This window comes from Pieris brassicae, chromosome 1 (assembly GCF_905147105.1).
Source record: "Pieris brassicae chromosome 1, ilPieBrab1.1, whole genome shotgun sequence".
Classification (NCBI taxonomy): Eukaryota; Metazoa; Arthropoda; class Insecta; order Lepidoptera; family Pieridae; genus Pieris; species Pieris brassicae.
The window spans coordinates 21,703,104-21,721,845 of NC_059665.1; the positions used below are offsets into that span (position 1 = coordinate 21,703,104).

Genomic DNA, 18,742 nt, shown 5'->3' on the forward strand with positions numbered 1-18,742 from the left:
GGTGACAAGCAATAAATTAAATAATTATAAGTTTTTAATAATAATACATAGCTTTAATCCGTTCAAAAAGTGTTTTTCTTAACTTATTTATTTTGATGCCAGCAATTGACAGGAGGACATGGAGCGCTGGAATTTTATCATTTCGGAGGCCAAGACACTTTTTGGGTTGCAGAGCCAGTTGAGTATTTATTTTTAACAGATTCGTGTCTTAATAGGTGACCATAAATCAACAAGAAAGAGGTAGGAGGCTCACCTGATGTTAAGTGATACCGCCGCCCATGGACACTCCCAATGCCAGAGGGCTCACGAGTGCGTTGCCGGCTTTTTAACGTTTAAAGGCCTGCAGCCGGTCTCCCTCGCCTTCCTTCATTTTATATTATTATTATGTTTTACATATTTGTATGTATGACATTTCTGTATGTCTATTATATTCTTGCTCCAGGTCGCACCAGGTATAAGAATCGAACAATAATATACCGATTGGGATTTTTAGGGAGTTTAGTGAAAAGACGAAAAACGTATGGAAATTTCCGAGATTCAGGTATGAAATAAAACGCATTATCTATCCTATTAGGATGGTTTCTGAAACTCACCAGTGTCCAATTTAGTGGATTGCAGGGAAGCCACCAACGCTCCCATGCTGGGCTGGCTCGTGAGTCCAGACATGGAATCGACGGCCACGTCCACCACATCAGCGCCGGCCTCCGCGCAGGCCAACATGGCGGCCACTCCGGCTCCGGCCGTGTCGTGTGTGTGCACGTGGATCGGGACGGACGGGTGACGTTCGCGGATCGCCGATATAAGGAGTCTGGAATTATATTATTGTAATGTTTTTTTAATGTAACTTAAATAAGTGTTAATGTATTATTGGGTGTCAGCAATAAATTAATAATAATAATGTTTCCGAAGTTCATGGCGTTTAGGCCCTTGCAGTTCACCAATAGAATTCTTTCAATGTATACAAAGAATCTTAGTCCAAGTAATCATATATATATTTTATTATTTTAGGCTGTTAGGAGTAAAAAAATCTTGAGTTATATTTTTTATAAGAGAAGGTAAATTTCAATGCTAGTCAAGTAACTCAATACCGAGATACACAGTCAAACATGATAACAATAGAATCAGCTATAACCACTTACTTAGCAGCCTGAGGCTTCAACAATCCAGCCATATCTTTGATTCCCAGGACGTGTGTTCCAGCTTTCACCAGTTCGTCGGCCAAGTTGACGTAGTACTTGAGGTCATATTTGGATTTCTCGGGATTGGATACGTCCCCCGTGTAAGAAATAGCTGCTTCGACCACTCCACCGGCTTTCCCAGCCGCTTCCATACCAAGAATGAGATTCGGAAGGTAATTGAGGGAGTCAAAGACTCGGAAAATGTCCATACCTGTTTTTACCTGAAAACGAAATGTTTATAAATAAAACGTCAAGGGTTTGAATCATAGTTTTCGTTTAAACGGTTATGCTCTGTAACTTCACCATTGTCACTTGGCAATGGGAAACCAGACCTTTACTTTGTCAAAAGTTTTACCATAAACAACAAGTTAGATAGACTTTCGGTTGACCTCAATGTTTTTCATTTAACTTTACATTTCGGTCAAGCAAATGGATTAAAAACACAAACCCTTTCAAAGTAAATTACTTTAATTGAGGACAAATTTTATTCGAATATATTGCCGTCTCAAAAAAATAGATACATTAGATATCTTTACCAAGAGAGACTCTCTTGTCAGAAGTGTGGAAATTGAGTCCAAAAACATACATACATATCTTTGTACTCATACTAATACTTATACTCATACTAAGTCAATACAAAAATTTCGGAAAAAATACAAGAGTTGAATTTGGTGGCGATTGTTGCGTCTGATGAAACGAAACAAATAAATGAAACTATGTTTTAAACTGTTTTGTAGTTGTCAATTGGTTTTAATACTTGCGTTAGTGAACAAACAACTATCCTGGTTCATTTAAGGTTTCTTTAATCTAAGTGACACTTATGTTACCTATAAAGAAAACGAGAACGTTATATAACAATTTATGAGTGTGGAAAAACTAAAGGCCTCATTATGGCTTCATGAGTGCGATAATTGCTAACATTGGGTTTGTGCTTCTAATTATTAACTTAAATATAAATTAACTAATGTAAGGTTACATAACACTGGTCAGAACTAAAAATGCCGATACTATCAGCCCGACATCTGCCTCTAACGGAGGCAGTTTGTATACGTAGGCCTATAGATTTCTACAAAAGCGTGACCGCCGAAAAAATCTGAAACGCATTTTAATTGATGCACATCCTACTGTAAAGGGTGCGTGGTTATGGGGAAGTACCTCGTAATAAAAATAATTAATTCATCAATGGCGCTACAACCTTTTTAGGTCTGGGCCTCAAAGTCTGTATCTATTTCATGATCATTTGTTAATCTAATTGGCAAGTAGGTGATCAGCCTTCTGTGCCACACACGCCGTCGACTTTTTGGGTCTAAGGCAAGCCGGTTTCCTCACGATGTTTTCCTTCACCGTTCGAGCTAATGTTAAATGCGCACTCAGAAAGAAAATCCATTGGGTGCACAGCCGGGGATAGAACCTACGACCTCGGGGATGAGCGTCGCACGCTGAAGCCACTAGGCCAACACTGCTCTATAAAAATAAACCAACCAAAAAACAAACGACGGGAAATTCCCCATTCCGTTTGATAAATCGCACATTGGTTGATTGACCAATCTTATAATTGGATATTTTAAAATTTCAGATATCATTTTGTTTAATATTGTTTTTAGTAGGGACTGCGGGCCCTTTGAATTCACGGGACCCTGGGCTTCAGCTCAAAAAGCCAGAGCCTGAGACCCCAGGGGCGGACTACTAAAGGTTAGGCAACCTAGTATTATTCTTCCTCATCTTGGGTCATTTCTTGTAATCACAATTTTTTTAACATAGGGCCTATAATCTATCAGACAGACCTGAGGACGAGAGGTTGCCTCCCTAAAAAGGGTCTTTATTTACTTAAACTAGGTCTGGTGGGATTGACGTCTCCCGCCGGATCCGGAATCACTTGTCAGGTACGACAACCACTTCGGAAATATTCTCAAGGTATTTATGGGCGAGACGGAGCCCTTTGAGACCCGCGTTATCAATTCGATTACTGTCGAACTATAATGACGTAACAGTGTTGTCAACATTAAAAAAGGTTACCTCAAATCCGCACAGACTATGACTTTTGATAAGAACAGAAGGGAAAGACCAAAGCATAATGACAAATTATAAAATAATAAAGTTTTAAAAATTACTCACAGCCATATCACAGAATTCAAACACCACATTGTCCGGGTAATTGGTGTATCCGACCGCGTTGGCTCCCCTTAATAACATTTGGAAGGGAATGTTGGGTATTTGACGACGCATGTCTTCTAAACGCTCCCAGGGACATTCGTGGAGGAACCTGGATTTAGTATTGTCTTTGGTTAACATAGCTTTTACACATTAAAAGAAAACAATTTTTTTACCAGATTAAAGCTATTTGTATTATTTTACAAACTTATAATTATTTACATAATTTAAAATTTTCTGACGTTTCGCGTGCTTTACAGCGTGCGTGGTCACGGTGACTGAAGACAAAATTGGAACCTGTATTGTTAATTTAATAATAAAATTTTGAGAATCAAAATTTTAAAGTTAAATTTTGGAAAAAACACATTGTGCTGTTTAAATATGATATATAATGTTGATTCAATCGATCAATTATATTAACGTACAAATAGAATTTGTGTAATAATTACACTGTCAACTTTTACAATCTTCCATACATGTATATGTGATACACTTGGTTAAGCATACATTTTTCCGATCCTGCGCATCATTAAAAAGCAATAATCAAAGACAACATAGCCAGTTAAGTAAAACTTGAAATGATTACATATCTTACCTCAAAGCAACGTCGAAAGTGGCTCCACCCCAGTTCTCCAAAGAATACAACCCGCTGAAGTTGTGCGCTACGTACGGAGACACGGCCAGCAAGTCGTGCGAACGTACACGCGTCGCTAGCAACGATTGGTGCGCGTCACGGAACGTCGTATCCATCAACAATAGACCTTTGTGATTGCGTACAGCCTTTGCGAACGCGTCAGGACCGCCCTCTTGGAGAATTTGTTTGAAACCCTTTGGTGGTTTCACAGCTGGAAATTTGACATTAAGTGTTAGAACGGAGCTGTGAACCTTGTACTTAGGCGTGCAAGTCTCAATTGATTATGCTGATTTTTTTCTATGTGTGCCACTAGCGCCTCAGGCTAAGAATACGGCATAAGACTCAAAACTTACTTGTCAGGCACAAAATCTTACCCTAAGTAGTATATATATATAGTATACAAGATACATAGGTCTATAGTTTTGAAGTTCTTCGTTTGTTTATAGCAATTATAAATATTTCAATGATTTTATTAGTTTTACAATGCATTAAACGGTTTTGTTAAATTGTATTAGGGACACGACAACACATATAATAGAATTTCCCATTAAATATAGGCATGCCTTTAGACGTTATAAATGAGAACGGTGATTTATCAAAAAAATACAAAAGATGTCGTTACTACTGCGTACTAACTGTTGCTAGTTAATTAAAATTCTGAAATAACAATGCTTCTGAGGAACCAATCCTATGAAAAAAAACGTGTGCGTGTACACACGAAAGAAGTGAAATTTCTTTATGACCTTATTTTTAGAAAAATGATCTACTATATGCAACTTTACAGAAATTGGTTAAATAAAGTTAAATTAGATAAAGTTTAACAAAAAGCTTTTATTAACATAGACATGAATTCAATTATTTCATTTTACCTTATTACTACTAAGATTATTACAGAATTTCATTAATTGTAATGGAATTATTACTATCATTGTTATGGTTATTATATATTTTTGTTATTAATGGCTTCGAATCTCTTCTAATCAACCGTGGTAGGGACAAGAAAAATATGGCGCGTAACGAAAAAATGTGACGCGTAACCGAAAAATGTGTCGGTAATTTTTTTTTCAAACGCTGATAAAGAAGTTTCTCTTGAAAAATATCTTTAATAATCTTTAATTTTACACGCTTTACCAGGATAATAAACAAATAAATCAGTGGCGCTATAACCTTTTAAGGTCTGGGCCTCAGATTACTGTATCTGTTTCACGATCATGTTTTAATTCTGTGCCTGCCACTGGTTTCCTAACCACGTTTTCCATCACAGTTCGAGCGAATGTTAAATGCGCACATAAAGTCCATTGGTGCACAGTTGGGAATCGAACCTACAACCTCAGGGCCTCAGATATACTGCCACGGAGACCAAACTTTTTAAATAAGTTTTAGGTTAGGAAATATTAAATGCGTACAATTTTTTAATATAAATCTCATGAAAGTTACGTATAGCCTATATTTTTAATAAATCACCGTATAACAATAGAAACATCACTTACCTGTATTTTCGCCAGTCAGTTCCTGATTTCTAATTGCCTCTGGCGAAAGGTCTGAAGTAGGAAAAAAATAAAAAAAAAAACAATAACAGTGCAATGCTCGTGTTGTGCACTTAAAACTTAAACCATGATATTAAGAATTGTTAAAAGATAAATTTAGTGGACAAACACAACCCGAGTTAACAAAAGTTATAGAAATTATGATTTGCCATGACATTTAAACGGAAAATCTATATTAGTTTCTAGAACTTTCAGTTATTAAGAAAAATAATTAACTTTTGGAATATTTTTGAATGATTCTTTCTTATTTTAGGCCATAATAGGCGCTAAGGCTGACTGACGTACGTTAAAAATTTATTGAATTTTTGACATACGGGAGTCATAGTTAGCTAAGTTAGATTCCGAATCTGTGGATGTTTTAAAGAATAAAATTTATATTCTAGATTCAAACGACGCTGTCAGAATACATTAAATTATAAACCACCGTTAGTGTTAACATACTCCTAAAGCAGATAAAAAATAATAAACTAAAAGATTGACGTGTGAATATTGTAAAGCATTAATCTGTGGCAAATGCACAAAATTCAAAAATTAAAAACTATAGAGGCGGTTAAAAATCCTTTAGACATATGACATTTCGTAAGCGTGAGTTCATAGTAAATATAATGTATTAGATTGACATCAAAATCAGAAAATACTTTTTCAGTAGAAGATTACTTATTTTAAACGACGTATATTTTTATAAAACGGGGCAAATTGGCAGGAGGCACAACTGATGTTAATCAATACCGCCCTTGGACCGCAACACCAGAGGGATATCGACCGCGTTGTTGGCCTATTAAGAATTGGAACTCTCTTTTCTTGAGGTCGAATTGGTTCGGAAGTACGTCAGAGGCTAGTTGATTCCACATATTGATGATAAACTAATGTTAACACAGGTATTCTCACAGTGCTAGTGTTTTTGGAAAGACAATTTACTATAATTTACATAACATAGAAGGGTGTCTATATGACCACGGGGCCAAAAGGAATGACACACTAATACTAGTATAATTTATGATAATGTCAGGCCAAACATCGTCTAAGGCTTTATAAAACAGTCATGTCTTTGAATTTTCTTGTCTCTACAGTCATGTCTTTGAATTTTCTTGTCTCTACAGTCTTGTCTTTGATTTTTCTTGTCTCTACAGTCTTGTCTTTGATTTTTTTTGTCTCTACCGTTTTGTCTTTGAATTTTCTTGTCTCTACAGTCTTGTCTTTGAATTGTTTTTTTCTCTACAGTCTTGTCTTTGAATTGTCTTGTCTCTACAGTCTTGTCTTTGAATTTTCTTGTCTCTACAGTCTTGTCTTTGAATTTTCTTGTCTCTACAGTCTTGTCTTTGAATTTTTTTGTCTCTACCGTTTTGTCTTTGAATTGTCTTGTCTCTACAGTCTTGAATTTGAATTTTATTGTCTCTACAGTCTTGAATTTGAATTTTCTTGTCTCTACGGTCTTGTCTTTGAATTTTCTTGTCTCTACAGTCTTGTCTTTGATTTTTTTTGTCTCTACCGTTTTGTCTTTGAATTTTCTTGTCTCTACAGTCTTGTCTTTGAATTGTTTTTTTCTCTACAGTCTTGTCTTTGAATTGTCTTGTCTCTACAGTCTTGTCTTTGAATTTTCTTGTCTCTACAGTCTTGTCTTTGAATTTTTTTGTCTCTACCGTTTTGTCTTTGAATTGTCTTGTCTCTACAGTCTTGAATTTGAATTTTATTGTCTCTACAGTCTTGAATTTGAATTTTCTTGTCTCTACGGTCTTGTCTTTGAATTTTCTTGTCTCTACAGTCTTGTCTTTGAATTTTTTTGTCTCTACCGTTTTGTCTTTGAATTGTCTTGTCTAGACAGTTTCGTTGCTTACAAAACAGGTTGTTTGAAATATAATATTAAACGATGGCAATATGAATGTCATATGTTTATTTCGATAACGCGGATTTTATCTGTGTTAGCGCTTACGAAAAAGCCACTTGTCTAGAATCGTTTAGGAAGCTTTAAGCGACATTAAGAATAATAATTGACCTACCGTGCCCGGTGCCGACTGGAAAGTTAACTTAATCATATTAATATTTGGATAACTATATTAAAAAAAAAACAGTAATTTCAATGTAAATTTTCTATATAGAGCTTTTAAATCTTTCTCACGTAAAAATATTGAATAGTAAAAAAAAATTCAACAACATACCCAACGGAACTGGTGGTATGTAAGGCTTGGCATTGGATGGTGGTATTTGGGTGGCCAGGGGCGTGGCCGGTCCGTTAACCAACACGTAACCGAGGTAGTTAAGTATCTTTTGCGCTCTGTTTTGTGATGCCTTGAACATGAACAATTGCGGATTCTCGTCTATGAAGTATGTGTCTACTGCGCCTGTAAAAAAAATATATAAATATTTTTATATTTAATATCTAAAAACCTAGAGTACCTTTAGTCTCTATCCTTTGGAGTACTCTTGGGCCGTGTGGTTCAAGGGCACAGGCGCTAATAAAAGATTGAAGTTGGCGCCTGGTAGAGAGGACTGGTGACCCCAGAGCTGGAGCTTTCCTAGCTCAACGAATAAGTATCCCAATATAGTGAGGAAATGCTTAGTTACTTTGTTTTAATAGTCTATGTATCAATATTAAATTATTATTATTACTATGTATGTTAGGAATATAGTAATTACTGTATGAGTGTTGGAAATATTTTTTTTAATAGATTTGCTCAAAAAGTGGCGTATTGCAGGGACGTAAAGCGTTCGGCATGTGGGCTATTACACACTCAAGCTTTTTTTACCTTTTCCGCTCTCGTGCGTTCTCTTTCCTAACTGTCAATGTCTATTAAAAAGAAAAAACCAACCACGAAGTTTTTACTAAAAAAAAAATCATGCAAATATTTCTAAAAAGACGCTACTAATTTGTTTCAATAACAGATTTAATGATTTGATTCAACGAGTTTAGTTGTTTGTTGCACAAAATGAGTAATTTCGACGATATTTTATATCAATCAACACCACCCGAACTCAGTATCACAAAATTAATATTTTACCGGAAAAGTAAAAATGTCGCTATATACATACGACGAATGTATTGCGCGGAGAGACGAGAAAAAAGCAAATAGTTTTATTAAATTGCAACATTTCGCAACTGTATTAAAAATAGTTGTTCAGTACACGTGCGGAAACGTCATTGCATCTTATTCCAACTGACATTTGTCGGAACTCTTTGCAATGACAGGCTTTCCACACTCGTCATGAAATATACTACATCGAACTCGTAAAATACATCGCAAATTTTATCTAAATTTTATATTATTAATTTCTAGGGTCTGGCACATTTATTTAATACATATAAAAAAAAATTTAAGCCGTCACGGGACGCCTGGCAGATGTGAAACATAGACATTATTTTGTAAAAGTAATATGCAGAAAAGAACATATTGTGATAGGAACTAAATATGTCATAATGATAAAATAAAATATTACGATTTTTTTCCAGATATCGATGACTATTTATTGAATAAACATTTATTTTCATAAAATACCAAAATTTACGAATTTATTTCAAATCGTGACTACTTAATTCGTTTAATCACTGCAAACTATATATAAATTCCCTTGTTAAATTGTTTTTTTTTTTTTTTTTGGAAATAGTTACAATTAGTTTATTGAACCCCTTTAAGTTAATTTGTTTTTGTTTTCTTAAAGTGTGTGACTATATTTTCTGTTCACTAATATTAGCGATTGAGTGTGAACACAGGATCATTTTTGTACATAAATTAAAAATTTATATACTTAGTAGACTTATACATAAATATTATTGGCTAACACATGAATCACGATAGTGAAGCTCTTGAATTTGCATCGGTCTCTTCGTCGGATTTCGAATCATTCCATAGCGCTGAGATATCTCCCCCTCCCTTGCATAGTATCCTCACAGCTTTATTTAAAGACCAATCGCGACACTTGAATGTCATCCATATTAATGCTCAAAGCGTTCCTGCTCACCATTTGGACTTGTTGACAACATTTGTATCCAACGAAATTCACGCTATCCTTATATCAGAATCTTGGCTGTGTCCAACCCTGTCCTCCCTCAGCTATTCTATCCCCGGCTTCAACCTAATAAGAAATGATCGAGTTGGAATGCGTGGAGGTGGCGTCGCTATTTACCTACGATCGCACATCCCTTACACTATTATCAATATGTGTCCTCAACCACCACCACCTAATGAATGCGAGCATCTTCTGGTCGAGGTCATGCTCAGTAAGACTAAAATTCTCCTTGGAGTGTTTTACTCTCCTTCTCTTTTAGTCGATTATTTCGCAGGCTTTGATAACACTCTTGAAAAATTTTCGCCTCTCTATAAAAACATAATAGTTATGGGTGATTTCAATACCTGCTTAATCAAAGACGACTGCCGATCGAAAAAGTTGCTCTCCATCACCGAATCTTATAATCTTCATAACCTGCCACTTAATGCCACACACAAAGTCCCAGGCTCCACTCCTTCCTTATTGGACCTTATATTTACCTCTTCTCCTGACCTAGTTACCAACCATGGCCAACTTCCTGCTGTTGCTTTTTCTCATCACGACCTCATTTATTTGTCTCTCAATCTTAAACCTCCTAAACTAAAACCCACCGTAGTCCTTAGGCGTAATTTTGCTGCGATCGACACCGAGCGTCTGCTTATAGATGCGGCCAGAATTGACTTTAGCACGATTTACGAGTGTCCCACCCTCAATAGTAAAGTTGATTTACTAAATGCCTCCATCACTAATCTTTATGATATACATGCTCCTTTGAGGCCCGTTAAACTCAAGCATTTACCTGCTCCTTGGCTCAACGATGAAATCAAATCTTTGATTAAACAAAAAAACCGTGCTAAGGCCAAGATGAGAACAGCCAAAACGGATAAGGAACATGTATTTTACAAAACCTTGCGCAACCGTTGCAACACGCGTTGTCGCGATGCGCAGAGACGACACATTCACGACTCAGTGTCTAATGGGGATCCCTCAAAAATATGGAAATTTTTAAAATCTCTGGGTATCGGTAAGCCACCACGTACTGCCATGACTCCCGATATCGACGTAAACAGCCTAAACGCCCATTTTACCTCTCACTCCACTTCAAGTAATATCGATCTGGACTTAACACTTGAGTATATATCATCTCTCCCTCGTCCTAGTTTTCCATCTTTCTCTTTCGATGAATTCTCTAGTCAGAAAGTTGAATCGAGTATTTCTTCTATTCATTCCAACGCTGTTGGTTCTGACCTGATTAGTCGTGCTATGATCATACCTATTCTCTCTCTTATACTTCCTGTAATCACACATATTTTTAATTTTTCCATTTCTATAGGTGAATTTCCTTCTTGCTGGAAGGATGGACTTATCATCCCTATCCCCAAAAAGGCTAATCCTAGTACTTTTTCTGATTTTCGACCCATCTCGATTCTGCCATTTCTATCCAAGGTACTTGAACGCCTCATACATGAGCAATTAAATAATTTCCTAAACAAAAATTCCATACTGAATCCACTTCAGTCTGGGTTTCGACCTGGACATAGCACTACTACTGCTCTGGTCAGAGTAGCCGATGATATTCGCGAAGGCATGGACCACAAACAACTCACAATTCTCACACTGCTAGATTTCAGCAACGCTTTTAATACTATTAATTTTAAAATTCTAATGGGGTTGCTTAGATCTATTAATATTTCTTCTCATGCTGTTAACTGGTTCTCTAACTATCTTAATGGGCGCCGCCAGTGTATTAAGACAAGCGATTGCATATCTCAGTGGAGTTTGATTGAATCTGGCGTTCCGCAAGGTGGCGTACTTTCTCCTCTTCTTTTTGCTATATATATTAACTCCTTAACTTTCCGACTTTCAACTAATTTTCATTTATACGCTGATGATCTTCAAATCTACGTACAATCAAGTCTCGATGATCTCCCGCAAGCCATACAATCTACCAACAATGAGCTGGCAAAGATAGTTGACTGGAGTAAAAAATTTGGTCTTCTAATCAATCCCAAAAAGAGTAAGGTATTAATTATTGGCAACCCCTATTTCACGACGAGAATTGATTGGGCCAGGATATCCCCTATCCATATCGATGGTGTAATTTTAAATTTTAGCCGTACAGTAAAAAATTTGGGGGTTTTATTTGATCAAAATTTATCCTGGGAGCAGCATGTTAAAGAAGTTAGCCGAAAATTATACGGTGCCTCCAGTATCCTTCGACGTCTTAGTAATTTTCTTCCCTTTAGTACCAAAACCTCACTGGCGCAATCTCTCCTCCTGCCTTTACTGGACTACGCCGATTCCTGCTCCTCCGATCTTAACGAGGAATTGCTAAATAGACTGGATCGTCTCCAAAATTTCTGTATCAGATTTATATTCGGTCTAAGAAAGTACGATCATATCTCTGCGTTCCGTAAGCGGCTAGGCTGGTTGCCAATTCGTCAGCGACGCGATGCTCATGTTCTTCATCTCCTATATTCCATCTTGTTCAACCCTAAAACTCCTTCCTATCTCAAAAATGATTTCAATTTTTTGGGAGCCCATAACTATAGCTTACGCTCTTCCGAAAATTATACCCTTGAAATCCCATCTCATAACTCCTCCTTTCTTGGCGATTCCTTTAAGGTCTCCGCCGTTAGGCTATGGAATTCACTTCCCGTCCCAATTCGCTTAGCTCCTTCTTTATCTTCCTTTAAATTTCTTCTGTACAAACATTACCTGTCCACATCGTATCCCGAACTTTCTTACTAACTACTAACTGACGTGAGACTTATCTTAAATTATCGTGATTTATGTGTCTTTTTACTCTTTAATGTATCTTTAATATTTTATTCCTGTTTAGTTTTGTTTAATAACTGTGTATTACATGTATTTTGCACTACTTGCCTATCTTATTTAATACATTTATTTTTTTCTTTACTCACAGTGGTTGCCTGGAAGAGATCGCTCGTAAGCGATAAGGCCGCCAGTTGCCCTCCTTTTCATTTAATTATGTTAATTTTTATTTTTATTTTGTAGTGTAACGAAGTGTAAATAAATAAATAAATAAACTTCGGTAATAGTTATATTCGATGTTGCCTCTGAGGACGGTATTACTGTAATTGGTCGATGGTAACTGATGTATGTTACAAAAGTATTGGACATAACATTATCAAGATATCTAATAAATACAGCATCTATTGTTGCTCCGCGCTCTAGAATGGAATTTAAATCTTTCAAACATTTTGCGTGATTCATATTTCAAGGACAAGACAAGCTTGTGTTTATTGTTTGTCTGTCAACTCGAAACCATTGTTTGTAGAAGGAAGTGAACTCAAAACGTCCAGATGCCATCACTGAGTTACTGAAGCGCTCACACCCTAAATGTGTCTTTTGATCTATATTTTAAATTAGTATGCAAAGTATCTGCTCCAGATGGCCTAGTGGCTTTAGCGTGCAACTCTCATTCCTAAGGTCGAAAGTACGAATCCCCGGCTGTGCACCAATGGACTTTCTCTCGAAGGAAAACATCGCGAGGAAACAAAAGAAGTCTTCGTGTGTCAGACACAGGAGTATCACCTGCTTGTCTATGACATTGACAATTGATCTTAAAACAGATTCAGCAATCTGAGGCCCAGAACTAAATGGGTTGTAGCGTGATTTATTTTGTATTAGTATCAAACACTATAGTATGACTTATATCTTACCATTTAAGAATTTCTGGTTCTCAAGCACGTTTAGTAAAAACGGAATATTCGTCTTCACGCCTCTGATGCGGAACTCGCGCAGGGCGCGGCTCATTTTGGCAGCCGAGGCTGACAGGTTTTGAGCATGGGATATTACCTAAAATACATTTATAATATATAAATCTAAATGTATGTACAGAATAATGTACAACTGATTTTGAATGCCATGAACATGAATCTTTAAATGAATGTGTACGTATGTACGTATACGTACGTGTTTGCGTATGCCTGAGAGAGGTTCCTGTAGGAGGCCTTTGTTTTTTTCAATCATTATATTGTACACAAAGATGCATTCTGATTAGCATCTCAAGTCATAGTCTCGTCTTGAGCGCTGTTAAATATGTGACAAGTTGAAACTAGACAAAAGTTTATTATCGCCCTCAGCCGATACAAGAAGTCAATTTTGATGCGGTTCTTAGATCTTTTGAAGATCAGTTCGTTCGTTCGTTCAGATAGCGTTCCAAGCAAATGTTGGAAGGTCGTGATGTTGTCCACTTATACTTGTCTATGATGCACTGCATTTGAATCTTTGTTCTTTTACTTTTGATGTGCGGTGTTATTATAAATTATATTTTCTCATATACAAGTAAACACAATGTTTTCAAGTATTATTTACGTTGATTAATTGCTATAGCCGCTAGCAAAAACAGCAAAAGCTATAAGTAGGAATTTTCTAGTTTACCTTTACGAGTAACGAGTCGTAGTATGGCGATATAATAGCCCCGGCGTAGGTCGAGGCTGAATCCAGACGAATTCCCATACCCTCGCCAGATCTAGAACATACCAAAGAGTTAATGTATAGAGAAATTATAACCTCAATTTATATAATTATATATAAACGGTTAACGGGAAGGAGGCCTGACGTTAAGCGATACCGCTACCCATCGACATTTACAATTGCCAGAAGGCTCGCAAGTGCGTTGCCGGCCTGTTTAGAATTGGTACGCTCTTTTCTAAGTCCTAAGTCGAATTGGTTCGGAAGTACTTTTTTTTACAAAAATATTGAAAAAAATATTAAAATTCAAGCTTGTGCACATGTCATTTTAAGGGCCGGCAGCGCACCCAATAAAAATGGGTGTCCATGGGCTGCGATAACTGCCTTATGTAAGCATCCCTCAGACTCCTTTCCCCCCTATTATATAATTTTTGAGATATAAAACAATTATTATTTAATGGCAAACGGACATATTTATTAAAATTCAAGCTTGTGCGCATGTCATTTTAAGGGCCGGCAGCGCACCCAATAAAAATGGGTGTCCATGTCCATAAACTTACATGACACTTTCTTTATCCGCAGTTGGCTAAACAGCGTTAATGTTTATTATACACATATATATGGTAGCGCCACAGTTATTTTTTCATAGTAGTGAAAAGTGAAAAAAATAAATGTCTATGGCCTACCAAAACTCATTAGCAAAGGAGCCAGATTAAGAGAAGAAAGGAGAAAGGCAAAGAAATGATGCCTTGGAGATGTATTGCTGGAGGCAAATGTAAAGATTAACGTGAACTTCGAAACGCACCAATCAACTTGACCCAACTTCGCATACGACCTCGCCTGTCTACCATATGCTTACAACGAATAATCTCATATTTCGGCTATACAATGCGCAGGCGATGAGAACCTGGAGGTCGGTAACACAGAAGGCAAAAGATCACATGATCACCAACCAGATGGACCAATCCGAAAGACGTCATCGTCCTCAAAACACTAAACCGTTGGGACAGAAACCGGAGGAAACAGATAGTCTTCTCTGCTGCTTCCTGGTTGATCACGACGCTCAGATAAGTACTACCGACCCAAGATAATAATAGCAAAAAAAACTTACCTAAACACCTCAATCCTGCCCGTACTAGGTTGGAAGTTATTCGCCGGGTCCTCAGTGGTCACTCGGCATTGTATCGCATATCCGTCCGCCCTTATTTTATCCTGTGTGAGACCCATTTCTGGCAACGTCATGCCTTCGGCCACGCGAATTTGAGATTGCACTAGATCGATGCCTGTTACTTCTTCAGTCACTGTGTGTTCGACTTGTAATCTGTAATTAATATAATTATTTGTTTGGTTTAGTAATATTGATGTTATATGAATTAATAGATTCAACAATATGGGTGCGAAATGTTGTCTGATAGAGAAAGACTTGCGAAGTGTCAAGGTCAAGTTACAAATGATATTAAAAGAGATGGGACCAGAAAATCAGGGGTGCTCAAAAACACGATGGCAAGATCAGCCTGACCTTGGGGCCATAGACTGCCAATGATAGAACTTATTAGAGACCTGGGGCATCCTATGCTAAAAGACACACCGTGTACGGTTCCTGGGTATTTAAATAATAGAGGATATTATGATTACTCAATAGAATATTGTTACGAAGACGGGTCGACTGCAATGTTTCTAGATTTTTCCACTAGTTAGAGAACTTTTCAGCAGGCTGTAATATGATTTGTGACCGTTTCAGGAGAGGGTCAATCACATATTAGAAAATTGTAATTTCCATAATGTTACCCTAGTTTTCAGGAAGCTGAAACATTTTTCAGTCGGTTTCAGAACATGTGTAGTAGAGTGGTGCAGTTTTCAGGGGACCCGTTTTCAGGCGTTTTACAGGCCTAGGTATACCCCTTTGATGAAGGAATATTCTAGACCAAACTTTCTAGGTGTGAGACAAGGACGAAATGATACGAGAGAGAGAGAAAGAAAATCAGAACTTTCTCGAAACTAGACTGAGCACTCTAGAACGCCGTACGACAAGGACGGAGCAACGTGCGAAAGAGACAAAGAGTGCGGACGTTCTAGAATTGTGCAATCGCTACTCAGTAGCAAGCCCGCCTAAAAAGTTCTCGAATATTGTTTAGAATTATTCCCAGGGATATATAAGCGAGCCGAAACGCGACTAGTCGCCTTTAGTTTGGAATGCGATAACAAGAGAGAAACACCGAAGCGATAAAGTGATTACAAGTGATAAAGTACTGTGTGAAGTGTGCATAAGTGAAGTAATTAGTGACTGTGTTTTTGTGTTATAAGTGCATCTCTGCGATTAATTTGTGTTCATAAATTCCTCATTGATTTTTCAAGAAATAAACCCTTGAATAAATATACGGCATTTTCTATCCAATCCCCTAGCTCGTAACAATATAAGCGAAATGCTATGAAACGAATGAATGCAATGTTAAAGAGTGCCTACGTCTAACTATACTCTTGGGGCGTAACTATTTAGGTAATGGCCACTTTTATAAAATTAAGAAAGCCTGAGTGAGCAAAATATACAGCCATAGCACGTAAAATATACGTACGTACGTACCAAATTATTTTTGGTCTATGATTTCAAATAGTCTCAGAACATGATTTAACTAATTGTGGCTTATGTTAATAGATAAGCGTTATCGATAAATTTCAAAAATATTGTATGTCTAATCTCCAGACATGTTGTAATTATTAAATAAATAGCAAACATTATTTTATTTGATAAAAATAGTAAGACATTTTGTTTTTATCAAATTTCTTAATTAATTTAATTACTCTGTCAATACTATAACCAATACTGATCTGAAAAATTATCAGAATTCAATTTGATAAAGTACGTTAATATATACGCTGTTTATAGACATATTTAAATTTTTGATGTAAATTTCTTATGCAAATTGTCTATTATGATTATTATATGTCTAACCTATGATTTGGTACGTATCTGTGTCATCAGCTTAATGTAAAACACATCAATCCAGAGTTAGTAATACCATTTATTATGTTCAGTATCATTTTAATATCCAAAAGAGCCCATCAAAAACATGGGAAGACAAAATAAAAGAGATAGCAGAGATTGGGAAATAGTAGCGAAGATGACAGACATATGGATGAATTTGGGAGAGGTCGTGTACAAATATTAAATATAAAAAAAAACATTAACTTAATGTAGGCCTTATAGAACTCGAAAACCGGATTTTTTATTTTCTTTTAATGTAAATATTGCATTAATAGTGTTTACTTATTTGAACTATGACCAAACGGAAAATCTGCTAAATGTATTAAAATAATTTGGGTGTGCCTGACATACGAACACACCCTTTTCACACTCACTCACACATGCGTACATACCCTCACGCACTATCACACACACCCATACACCTTTATATCTACTTACTGCTAAGTTGACTGCTTTGTTTTGTTTTACTTTCCTTATTTAAAACGTTAAGTTTACCTACCCATATATACCACTCAATATGACTTTGCTGTGAATGAAAGCCTGGTTATCCATATCACAGGTTACCTAGTTTGGAAACCAGTCTCCCAATACCTCCTCAACTGTAATCCTATTTATTGTTGCAAATGTTATATTACCTAGCATTAACTTCAATGAAATAAAAGTTCCCTTTATCGTCCAACAAGAACTCAACAGTTCCCGCATTTTCGTATTTGACGTGACGAGCCAAATGGACAGCACAATCCAGCATACGTTGACGAGTCTGAAAACAATATTATTTACTTCAAATCGTAGACGTCGTTAGATGACGTTGACAAGCCGATGAATGACTTCGGCCAGTCCTATCTTCCAAGGGATCTGGTATGGAATGTATGGTCCTTCGGACAAGACAAAAAAGATCAGAGCAGGCGGAAAATTGCTCAAATATGAGAGTCTTTCCTCCAACTTTGTAGATCTTGGAGTAGAGACTTGGGATGTGAGGTTCAAGTGCCCAGACGCTAATTAAAAATTTAAGAGCTAGGCTCGCCCAACGAATAAGTATCGCAATACAGCGAGAAAATGCTGGCGGTGTTAAAGGTATACTGCAATAGGGTCCAAATTTGGTTTCATTTTCTTTTTATTAATTTTTAATTGTCTTTTGTTAACATAGCTTTTACTGAAAGAATTAATGTTAAATAATTATTATGTTATAAGTTTGTAATAATACATAGCTTCAATCCGGTACAAAAGTGTTTTATTTTAATTTTTAAATTTACTATGTTTATTATAAAAATTGTAAATATTGTATATTTGATTGTTATGTTAAGTTGCATGAATAAATTTTACTTTAAATACTATTTTATTGACGATTTTATTTTATTTTATCATCACGCCTTTTTCCCGAGGGGATATAGACAGACCACGTATTCGAACTTGCTACAGTCCTGACATACCGTTTTTTACATGCTCATCATCAGCTCACCAAAAGACAGTTACAGACTTTTTATGAAAAGATGCTTTTTCCGGAAAGACCCCAAAAGAGATTGGTTTGAACTTTTACAGGCAGAATTTTTTTAGCACAATTTCCTAATCAGCAATTTATTTTCTTGCTAATCAGTATGTATGGAGAACGGATGGGGCACTGTTCCTCCAAACTAAAGAAAATATTCTCGAGTAATCACTGGCCAGCTCGAAGGCCCCAGTGGATATATATATATATATATATATATATATATTCTTAAGGGTAGGTATAGATTCGTTAGCACCTTTTTGGGTATGACGTCATCGCTGTGATTTGTAAGCACAGATTGTAGATGTATACGTAGACATAATTTTTGGAAAAATCACAGAA

At 36.4% G+C, this 18,742-nt stretch overlaps 1 protein-coding gene across 5 annotated transcripts in view; it reads right to left on the reverse strand.

Annotated features, from left to right (window-relative positions):
- LOC123715160 (pyruvate carboxylase, mitochondrial) overlaps window positions 1-18,742 on the reverse strand; it is a 41,182-nt gene that overhangs the window by 7,250 nt on the left and 15,190 nt on the right. For 3 of the 5 annotated variants that reach the window (XM_045670032.1, XM_045670039.1, XM_045670050.1), the window contains exons 9-18: window positions 17,550-17,674; window positions 15,043-15,252; window positions 13,899-13,989; window positions 13,178-13,313; window positions 7,667-7,849; window positions 5,454-5,504; window positions 3,925-4,174; window positions 3,294-3,441; window positions 1,140-1,399; window positions 594-808 (exon numbers count right to left, since the gene is read on the reverse strand). In XM_045670032.1, coding sequence (XP_045525988.1) covers window positions 594-808; window positions 1,140-1,399; window positions 3,294-3,441; window positions 3,925-4,174; window positions 5,454-5,504; window positions 7,667-7,849; window positions 13,178-13,313; window positions 13,899-13,989; window positions 15,043-15,252; window positions 17,550-17,674 — 1,669 coding nt within the window. Of the gene's footprint in view, window positions 1-593; window positions 809-1,139; window positions 1,400-3,293; window positions 3,442-3,924; window positions 4,175-5,453; window positions 5,505-7,507; window positions 7,523-7,666; window positions 7,850-13,177; window positions 13,314-13,898; window positions 13,990-15,042; window positions 15,253-17,549; window positions 17,675-18,742 lie in introns of all 5 variants that reach the window. The other 2 variants (XM_045670059.1, XM_045670069.1) reach the window with 2 other exon arrangements.